General features: G+C 57.6%; 1 protein-coding gene and 1 long non-coding RNA gene across 2 annotated transcripts in view; one reads left to right on the top strand and one right to left on the bottom strand.

Moving 5' to 3' along the window:
- LOC106028370 (uncharacterized) overlaps positions 1 to 5380 on the bottom strand; it is a 35969-nt gene extending 30589 nt beyond the window's left edge. The window contains exon 1 of the long non-coding RNA XR_010041253.1: positions 5241 to 5380. This is a non-coding gene — a long non-coding RNA (uncharacterized LOC106028370). The remainder of the gene's footprint in view (positions 1 to 5240) is intronic.
- Positions 5046 to 10331, top strand: part of Kcnk3 (potassium two pore domain channel subfamily K member 3) — a 34208-nt gene continuing 28922 nt past the window's right edge. Inside the window, exon 1 of the mRNA XM_063231150.1 lies at positions 5046 to 5469. Within this exon, the coding sequence (XP_063087220.1) occupies positions 5187 to 5469 (283 nt within the window). The 5' untranslated portion in view covers positions 5046 to 5186. The remainder of the gene's footprint in view (positions 5470 to 10331) is intronic.

The raw sequence follows: 10331 nt of genomic DNA, 5'->3' as shown, positions 1-10331 counted from the left end.
CCAAGCGGGAGACTCCCAGCTATGGGTGTGTCCGTCCGTGTCTTTGCCCCAAGTACGGGGAAAAGGAAGTTTTAAGGAAGAAAGGGAAAGAGCATGGGGATGAGAAAAAAAGCAGGGAAGCAAAGAAGTGGCCAAATCAGAAAAGTGAAAATACCAACGTGGGCAGGGAGAAAGCGGGCAATCTTACGTCCCGCTGGGGAGCATGCAAACCAGGACAGCCTCGCGGAGGTGACCTGCCAGGATCAGCTGCGGACTTGCACGGGGTAGCCACTGGGTCTGTGTCATAGCTACAGTGTTCTGCAGATCCACGGACAGGCAAGTATGGAGATGCTCATTGAAAGCTCACATTCATGGTCAGAGAGAGGAAGAGGACACCGAGGAGGTCCAGTCTAGGGGAAGGGGCCATTCAATGAGGGACAGGTAGCTTTGGGGAGAGGACCAAGGCTTTATGCTAATGACAGCCCCCCGCCCCCGCCCAGCAGCTCCTTGCAAATCAGGAAGGTCACGTGCCACCCTGGACTGCACTTAGCCTCGGTATCTTTCGATCTGAGCTCTCACTTGGTCAGAAGGCACGGCCCTGTCCCTCATACACACAGCTCAGTGAGGGCAGGACTGAGAGGGCCAGGTGTCCAGCTGCCCAGCCTGGCTCTTCCCCATGACCCCCAGAGTCTCCCTTTGCTCACAGTTGCCTTTTTGTTTGATCTGGGCTTGAGATGTTAAACAAACAGCAGCTCTTGACAAACGCAAGCTGGCCGCAGTGGGACCAGTTATGCTCTGCAAAGCCAAGCTAATCCCTGAATTCTCTCCCCTGCAGAGATACAACATGAAACACTTCAGTCTCATCCACTGCCCTCTGGGTCAGACCCAACTGCGGCCACCACACCTAGCACAGTGCCCTGCACCAGCTACTGGTTCCTTCTGCTGCTCCTGGACCCCACTCCCCTCTCTAAGACCTGCCTCTTTCCAGTACTGGAGTGGCTCTGGACACCTTTTCCTACAGCGAACCACAGGCCCCAGGCCATCCTACCTAGGTCAACCACCTTGACTGGCAGTGGTGGAGGAATGTTTGCAGAGTGCTTCTCTGCACTGGCTGCGGTGCTAAGGGCTAGGTGTACAGACACAAAGAAGCCTTATTCTTGCCCTGTGGGAACTTGTGTCTAGACAGAGTGGGCAAGAATTTTTACAGGACGCCCTGGTCAAGCAGGATGGAGCCCAGCCTGTCTGACTCAGGGTCAGCACCTACACTTCTAACCCCACTAGTCCTGCCCAGCTTCCAAGTGCCCAGAAAACAAGGCAGAAAAGCAATGAACAGAAGGGTCTCCCTGGTCATATTCTGGCATAAGCACTGCTGGTCACAGGGACAGGCCTTTCGCTAGCATCCCAGAACATCAGAAGGGGAAAGACCTGTTCACAAAGTCAACCCTTTCATCGTATAAAAAAAGAAACTGAGGCACAGAGATGCCATGCGCTCTCTGCACTGCACCAACCGCACTAGCACTGAACTGCCCTTCAGTGCCCTCTCTGCTGCCGTGTACTTCCTTGGAGCTGTGCACACTCCCATCTGTCTTTGACCCCCCTCCTCCCCCACTCAGCTTCAGAAGTGTCCATCTGCGGTCACAGGAGAACAGTGCCTGGGCTCTTCTGCCTGAGACCTGGCCATCTGTGCCCCTCTCCCACTGACGCTGCTGGTCTTAAACCCGGTGGGTGCAGGGTTCTCCAAGGCCTTCACTTGTGTACAGGAACACGTGGGCCAGCTCTGATGTGCAAAGCACTGTGGGAAGAGCAGCAGGGTTAAGAAGCCTGCCCACCCTGGAGGAGACAGCAGGCCAATGGGGAAGACCAATATGAACGAGCTAAAAATAAATAAATAAGAGCCAACTAATCTGGTAGGCAGGCAGAGGAACCGGCTGAACAGGAGCTGTGGATGAGCGTGTGGCTGTCCCAAGTAGTCAGAGCTCCAACAGGAGGCACTTAGGGAAATGCTTCAAGGGAAAGAGCAGCTTCTGAGCTGGGTCTTGAAGTCTGAATAGGAACCCAACAGGCAGGAGATGGGAGAGGCAGAGAGGTGCCAGCATCCCAGCTGACAGGAGCCCCATGAGTCATACGACGCGACGCATGCAAGTACTCAGATGTGCTTGGAGCTTCGAGAGGAAGGGGTAGGAAAAGGCTGGAAACTAATTGCATGTCATATTTACAGCAAATATAATGATAAATTCTCTCCAGTTCACGCTGACTCCATAGGGGTCCCTTTCCTCAACCTAGAGCCTTCCGAGCGGGGGCTCCTTCCTCTGCCTTTGCCTGATTCTTGAAAGAAGCAGGGAGACAGGCACGGGCAGACTCGGAAGATAACGGGATGCTGTGAGTGAAGGGAGCACAGACATTTCCTGGTCCAAAACCCCAATTTATGGATGTACAAGCCAAGGCACAAGGAGGAACGGCTGTCCTGAAATGCCACAGCAAACACGAGGCAGTGCCGGGTTGACCTTCGGCAGGTGTGGCAGGTCCAAGGCACCCCTTCCCCCCACGGAAGAAAGGGTGATGGGTGCCAGTTCTTTGGCACAATCTAACCACCGTGGCCGTGTCAGGCTCTCCCCATGACGGTGTCCTTACTCGGTGGGTGCCACCTGCGTGGAGCATGAGCCCGCTCCCCCCATTCACTGTGTGTCCTTCAGCAACTTTCTTCCCATTCTTCGGGCCTCAGTTTCCTTATCTATCACATGAGAAGGCTGAGCTGGACGGTGTCTAAATGCTCTGCCAGTTCTGAAGAGCTGTGAAAACAAGATTCAGCATAATTAATAATAAATGCCTTGCCTCCAAAGAGAGTTTTTTTCTCTCTCCCAAATCTCTTTCACTTATAATATCGCCTTTCATCTGTCTGGTAGCCTGGCTTGGCAGCCAGCGGTGAGAAGACCTGGACACACAGCAGGCCATCAAGCCACTTGTGCATCCAGACGCAGCTTAGAGGAGGTGGCTTCGGGAAGGATTGTGACCAGGAGCCAACACATCGCAGGTACACACAGCCTAGCTTGTTGCCCATGCTAGGAATGCTGGGAAGTGTAGGGCTCTTCTTCTAGTGAGACAGACGATGCCAGAGGAGAAACCTGCAAGCTGAGACTGAGTTCATGTCCAGATGTTTACAGCTACAAAGAATCCAAGACCTTTTGTGGGGAAAAGGGACAATGGGTTACAAACTCAGGCCTTCCTAGCAGGATCTGCTTCAGAAATCTAAGTCCCAGAGAGCGAGAGCGTCAGAGGGCCTCAAATCCTCTCATTTGCACACACATAGCTTTCTTTGAGCCCTGAAAACCAACTCTTGAGGAGGTATATCGAAGTATATGATGATCCATCCCATTTTACAGACAGAAAAATCAAGATTCCCAGCATCATGGAGAAGAGAATGCAGCTTGGAAAGGAGACAAACCGGAGCCTCTTCCCAGCTGAGTGAGCTTGGATGACGGCTTGTGTTGTCTTTAGCCTCAGTGTCTCCATTTACAAAGTAGCCATAAGCACACGCGGACCTACCTCTCAAGAATGTGACAAAGACTAGTGATAGCGAATGTGCCGCACCCAGACAAACATATAGCAGAAGCCCCATAAATACTTGCGGAATGGAGGGCTGAGGAGTGGCTAGGTTGATGGCACTTCTGCTATGCTGTTGGAGAAGTGTAGTGTCTGGCAGTGACAGGCCAGCCCAGGATGTGGCAGGCGGCATCCTCTTTTGTGGTTCACTGTCCCCCGGCCTTCGCTTGGCTTTGGGCCCTGCCGTATCTCTCTGCGTGGCCTATGCCAGGGTCCCGTGAAGGGCTTCTTGACCCTCCTTTGGGTTGGGATTTGCATTCCAGGCATTCTGCTCACTCCGACGTCCAAATACAGAGGTGTCCGGAGGGAGCTGAGCGAGGCCTGTGGGATCATCTGCCGCGACACCTCGCGGGGAGATAAGGACAGGCGGCTCTGGGAGGGTGAGGGACACCTTGTGCGAGGTCCCCTGCAGCACCTCCTCACCACCACGAGGCCATGCTGACAAATGAAAAAATGGAGACACAGGCAGCTTCCACTCCAGTGTCTCTGTGGACCTGCTCACCTGGGCCCCACCTGCGCCATTTCGGTCAGATGCCAGTCCTGCTGGGACACCCAAACTGGGCCTGGCACTGCCTCAAGCTCCCCCTGGCATGCTGGTGAGACTAAGCTAGAAGTCCCAGGGCGCAGAGTCCCCGAGCCTGAGGAGGGACCCTTGGGTGTGGCCCGGGGATGCCCAAGTCCACTGCTGCCCGGATGATTTCACAGGCTGCAGGCCTGCAGTGGGGTGGGGGACAGTATGCATCGGGTGAGGAAATCCTAGCTGAGTCCCCGCAGCGTCACCAACTCCCTGTGTGTCCTGCGTGTCTTTCCACCTCTCTGCGCCTCGGTTTTCCCGTCCACACCTTAAGGGACAGGGCAGCAGCAAGGCCCGAGGTCGGCTCGGGCTACAGCGAAACACGCTGTGCTTTGGCAGGAGGGCGAGGGAGGGGGCTGGCTTTGCCTGTCCCTTCCCGTCGCTTGCTGCTCTGTAGCATCAGTTTATCTGCAGCTCTCTGGAGCTCTGTGTTCCGTCTGCTGCTCTGCCGGGCCCTTTGCCCCATTTTCCGGCCTGCCTCTTTATTTTCCTTATTATTTCTGGACCCGCGTGTCCACCTCTGGTTTTGTCTCTGCGCACAGGCGCACCCCCTGCCCGGGTCTCTCCTGGCCTGCCTCTCCCTCTCCCCGTACTTGTGTGTGTTTCCCGGTCTAGTTTCTCCGCGGCGGCTGCTGGGTCTCGCCCCGTCTCCCCCCTCCTCCCCCACCCCCACCCCCCCTCCCCGCCCCCCTCCGTCCTGCCGGCTCTCCCGCTCGCGCCCCGCTCGGCGCGGCTCCCCAGTCCTTATTTGGCTGGGCGGGAGGGCTGGCGGGAGGAGGCTGCCGGCGGCGGGCGGGCGCGGGGCGGGCGCGGGGGCGGGCGCGGGCCGGCGGAGGAGGGCGGTGGGTGGTGCTGAACGGACAGCTCCGCGGCGGCGGCGGCGGCGGCCCGGGGCGCGGAGCGGGTGCCCGGCGCGGAGCGAGCGAGCGAGCGCAGCCATGCCCCAGGCCGCCTCCGGGGCAGCAGCAGCGGCGGCCGGGGCCGGGGCCGGGGCCGGGGGCGCCGGGGGGCCGGCGGCGGCCCGGGTGGGACGATGAAGCGGCAGAACGTGCGCACGCTGGCGCTCATCGTGTGCACCTTCACCTACCTGCTGGTGGGCGCCGCGGTCTTCGACGCGCTGGAGTCGGAGCCGGAGATGCTGGAGCGGCAGCGGCTGGAGCTGCGGCAGCGGGAGCTGCGGGCGCGCTACAACCTCAGCCAGGGCGGCTACGAGGAGCTCGAGCGCGTCGTGCTGCGCCTCAAGCCGCACAAGGCCGGCGTGCAGTGGCGCTTCGCCGGCTCCTTCTACTTCGCCATCACCGTCATCACCACCATAGGTAACAACTGCCCGCCGCGCGAGGGCCGGCGGGGGCCGGGCGGGGGCCGGGCGGGGGCCGGCTGCGGCCGGGGTCCCCGGTGGAGAGGGGCTGGGCGCCGAGCCCCGCGCCCCGGCAGCGCCATCCAGCCGGCGGGTCTGCCCGGCGGGCAGGGGACTGGGGAGGCGTCGCCTGCCGGCCGCAGCCCCCGATCTCCGGCCGGGCCAGCCCTAACTTGGCCCTGCCGGGCTGCGCGAGAAGCCCAGGGGACTGGAAGTGTGAGAGAGGGGCAGGAGCGGCCGGCGGAGGCCGGAGGAGGAGGGGTGTGGCCGGGCTAGGCCCCGGAGCGGACGCGGGGCAGCGGCGGCGGGAACGGCGACTCCTCCGGGCCCTGCGCATGGGCTTCTGCGCGGGGGCTACACCTGCCGGGCTCGGGGAGGCACGGACACGCCGGTACGTTACTCCGTGGCACTCTAGGCCAGTCTGGATGCCTGAAACACCGCGTAACTGCGGCTGCGAGCGCTGTCTGGGGGAGTGTGTGTGTGTGTGTGTGTGTGTGTGTGAGGGTCTGTGTGTGTCTGGCCCCAGGAGTTTGGATACCACCAGCCAGAGCCTGTAATTTTCTTAGGGCGGCAGAGCAGGTGCTAGGAGCCAGATAAAGCACTGTCCCAGCAAAACAGTCACCTCTCAGGGATGGCCCCAGTGCTCCTTCTCAGGCCAGGACAGATGATGGTGTAGGAAGCCACACACACCCAGGAACAGGCACTCAGGTACACACAGGCACACACAGGACACGCGCCCAGCGCAGGGCACACAGATATCCATCTGTGCGTCCAGGAAAGGGATCTCCAGCCCGTTCTTTGATGGTGCTACTCAAGTGTCCGGGGGATTAAACACTTTGCCCACCCCAGAGACCCTATAATTCTAACCCAGTTCCACCCGCCACCCCCTATATGACCTTGGGCAAGTGCCTTCCCCAGGCTGGATCTCAGGCTCATGTCCAGACAAACAGAAGTTGGCCAAAATGATCTCAAAGACTCTTCCCAGCCCTGACGTGCTCAGAGTCTGAGATTGGGGACCCACCTTCCTCCAGAGCCCATTGGGATGCCTCCAGGAGCTCTTTCCTCCTCTTCCCGCCCCTCCTCTCTCTGACCCTCCTGCCTTGGCTGGGCTCCCAACGGTTCATTGCCATTTGGCTTAGCTCATGACAAAATGGCAGTGTTTTCCTGGGAGTTGACAGGAGTTGAGGGGGTAAAAGGCAGCACTGGACACTGCCTACCTGCTGCAGAACCGTGTTCTGAGGCTCTGCTTCCCGGGAGACCCAAAGCTTGGCGGAAGAGGAGCCTGAAAGGAGCCCGACCGGCTCTGCTCTGGGCTCCCTCCCCTCTCAGGAATACCCCACTGCCGCCTGCCTGGTTCCAGGAGGTGGTCAGCGGCCTGGAGAATGAGAAGGCACCCTCAGACCTCCCTGTCCCTCGCCCCACAGCAAGCCCTTGTGTATCGCCCTTTGTCTTCTTACTGTCGTATTCCCAGGTCCACAATAACCTCCCAACTGGCCTCCCGGCCTCCAGTCTCATCCCCCTGACAAATCATATTCCCCTGGACAATACTGTCAAATGTATGCACCCCAAAGCACAGCCTGATCCATACCAATTTCCTCCTCAGAAGCACCCAGGGGCTCCTCCAGTACCCATGCAATCTGACCCATACTCCTTAACCCAAATATTGAGGACCCGTATACTTGGCTCCAAACTCCGTGTCTGATTTCATTTCTTGCCCCTTTCATGCATAATCCCTCTCCACTGCAGCCCAGCTGTCACCTGACAACATCTTCAATGTGCATGTCCGACACACCTTTTTCTCAGTCTCTGTTTATCTGTCTACACTAACACTCAGTCCAGCTCAGATCCCAAGACTCCCAGGCCACTGCCCTGGATCACAACACGATTTGCTGTCAACACCTGGGTGACCACTGCAGGCTTCTCTGAACATTATGTACGTGTTGGAGAATGTGTTTGGTAGCTTTAGCCACACTTTAATTAATCTCCATGTGCACAGTCCTGCAGGTCTTGCTACAAAGCGCCCAGTGCCAGCGTGGTACCCAGCGGCTGTGAGCACTCAGAGAAAGCTATTGATGAGTTTAAGGTGTGCAGAAACAAAAAGGCACTGCCCTCCTCTGCACCCCTGCTGTTGTGTCCTGGCCTGGGGAGATGTTAAAAGCTCTGGCTAGAAGCAGAGCATGGGTCTGGCAGCTGTTTATACAGAGCCGGGCAAGGGCAATTTCAGACTGGCACCCAGGTGCTGGGGTCCTCAGACTGGCTCTTCCCAGCCTATGCCCCACCCTACCATCCCTGACTTTTTCTCACCTTCCACTCTCGCTGTGCCATCGAGCTAGAGGCTAGCCACAGGGGCTCTGATCTAAGAAAACCCTGACCGATCCTGACCCAGAGTCGAGGGTCAGCAGGCCTGTTCCCCCTTGGAACCTCCATGGGGAGTCCCACTGGGCTGGAGTAATGCAAGAACCTCCTCTTCACCTGGTACTTTAATGATCCCAGTGCTGATCCTCGTGGTTGATTCTCAGCTTTCACAACTCTGTCAAGTTGCCAGGGCGGGTACTGCTGGCTCCGTGGTACAGATGGGGGCGGGGGCTGAGGGAGGAGAAGACCCCGCCCCAGAGCACCCAGCCGGTGACCAGCGGAGTCAAAGTGGGAAGCTGGGTCTTCTGACTCTCAGCCCAGTGCTCTTTCCCTGCTGGTCTCTTGGCTGCTTCTTTTGCCTCCATATGCTGTGAAGCCCAGATCCAGTCGGGCCTGGCAGAGCCTCGCCTTGCTTAGTGATGCCAGCTTGCAGGGCACCCTCGGGCAGCTCTGATTGGTGGAAGGTTGGCAGGGTCAGACTTAGTCATGCACCTGGTTAGTCACAGTCTCCCCACCGGCTGCACAGATTCCTCCCGCTCCCACATTCCTAGCCTCCCGGCCAGGAAACCCTTTCTCATTGTCCCCCCAAGTTCACTAAGCAGAATGGAAACTCTTTCCTCGGAAACCTTGCCCTCCCTAGCTGTTGAGTCATTAAACTCCTCCAGGCCCCAGCCGGGTCTATTCATAGCCAGGGGCTGTCAGAGCAGGAAGGGGCCTGGGGATCAGCTGGTACCACCTCCTCTGGCAGATAAGGCCCCGGAGGGCCCTGAGAGTCAGCAAGGGGGGCGGGGGAGCAAAACCTGACTCCCGAGCCCCCCACCCACCCTCCCGCTTGTGCCCAAGATCTCTTTTCCAGATTGATGTTTTTATTTATTGGGCTGGGGATGGAACCCAGGGCCTGTCACATGCCAGGCAGGTGCTGTACCACAGAGCCATGTCCCCAGTCTCTGTTATTAACGGCGGCAGCCACCACACGTTACCCAGGCATTGGCAGGCTCCCCTCGGACACTTCATTTGTATCCCCTCGTTCGGTCCTCGGCAGCCCTTCCAGATGAGCGTTATTAACCCCATTTTTCACTGGAGTAGCTCAAGGCCCTGACTCAGCCCCAGGCTCAGGACTCGAAGTCAGGCTCCTGCCGCGCCCACGGGGCCTCTCGATCCTGTGCCCTGGAGTTGACACCTGCTCTTTCTGCACTTCAAGAATTCAGCCCAGACCTTCCCGTCCCCAAGCTCTGGGGAGCCCGGGCTGGCTTTTCCCTCGCAAAGCACTCAGAAGCAGAGGGCTCTGGCTCCGGGCCCCACGGCCAGCCCGCCCCTCCCAGCAGGCCACACGGTGCACCTGTGCCAGCACCAGGCCGCCCTGGAGGCTGCCGCAGGCTCCCAGGTGCATGCTTTCCCACCGCAGTTCCAAATGCTTGTGGCTCTCAGGCAACCAGGGACAGATGACAGATGAGCAGATAGAGCAGGGCAGGAAATCTCTTCCGCTCCTCCCTCGGCCTCTCCTCTGTCCTCAGCCCCGAGACTGTAAATTCAGGCAGGTGTCTCTGCAGGGAATCTGTACTTTTTACATCTTTTCAAGGAGGAAGTTCACAAGTGACCTACCACCTCCCAAATGTCAGAGTCCTGTAATTAAAGAGAGAAAATAAATAATAAAATGAGATAGCAAGGGACGATGTTAATGATGGCCCACTTGGGTAAATAACTTGCCATAGGAAACACAACCCTGATTAGGACCCAGAATAGAGTTCTCATAGTCAGCCTACTATCCTTATTTCCTACTCTCTGAGCACCGATGACTTGGACACTTACGGCTCCCGTGGAGAAGAGCCAGGAAGCCCAGGCAGGATTATTCCCTGGAGCACTGTGCATTTCCTTCCTCTGCGCCTAGGCCAGCCCCTCTCCTTCAAAGCCTCAAGTCTTTTCTGCAAGGACTGTACAGTGCCTGCCTGGTATTGTGTGAGCCCCAGCATTCCCCCTGCCACAAGCTTCTTAACTTCTCAGACTTTGTTTTGTCCTTTATAAAATGGGAATAATGATGTCTGCATCCCTTGCTGGGCACAGTGGCACATGCCTGTAATCCCAGCACTCAGGAAGCTGAGGCAGGAGGATTGCTGTGAGTGAGAGCCCACCCTGGGCTAGATAATTAGTTCAAAGCCAGCCTGAAGTGTGTAGTGAGACCCTATCTAAAAATAAAAAAGGAGCTTCCCAGGATTGAAAGGGGTCAGGAGAAGAAAGTATCTGGATGAATATGCCCTTGATAAATGGTATCTACAACTGTTACCACTATTAATGTTATTGTTTGTATAGTATTACAACCTGCATAGAGGGAGCTGCTGTCTCCTCAGGGTCACCATGGCCAAAGCTTCCTCTGTTCCTTCCCAACAGCGGGGGACAATAGCATTGAGGGCCAGGAAGCTGCCCACTCCTCCTCCTTTTCTTCTAAAGCCCTCTACTGGAACCCAGGTT

The sequence above is a fragment of the Cavia porcellus genome, unplaced genomic scaffold (assembly GCF_034190915.1).
Source record: "Cavia porcellus strain 051 isolate PalLab524CR breed Dunkin Hartley unplaced genomic scaffold, mCavPor4.1 scaffold_1, whole genome shotgun sequence".
NCBI classification, from domain to species: domain Eukaryota; kingdom Metazoa; phylum Chordata; class Mammalia; order Rodentia; family Caviidae; genus Cavia; species Cavia porcellus.
The sequence above is the reverse complement of the archived record's forward strand: the minus strand, read 5'-3'. Positions and strand labels throughout refer to the sequence as shown.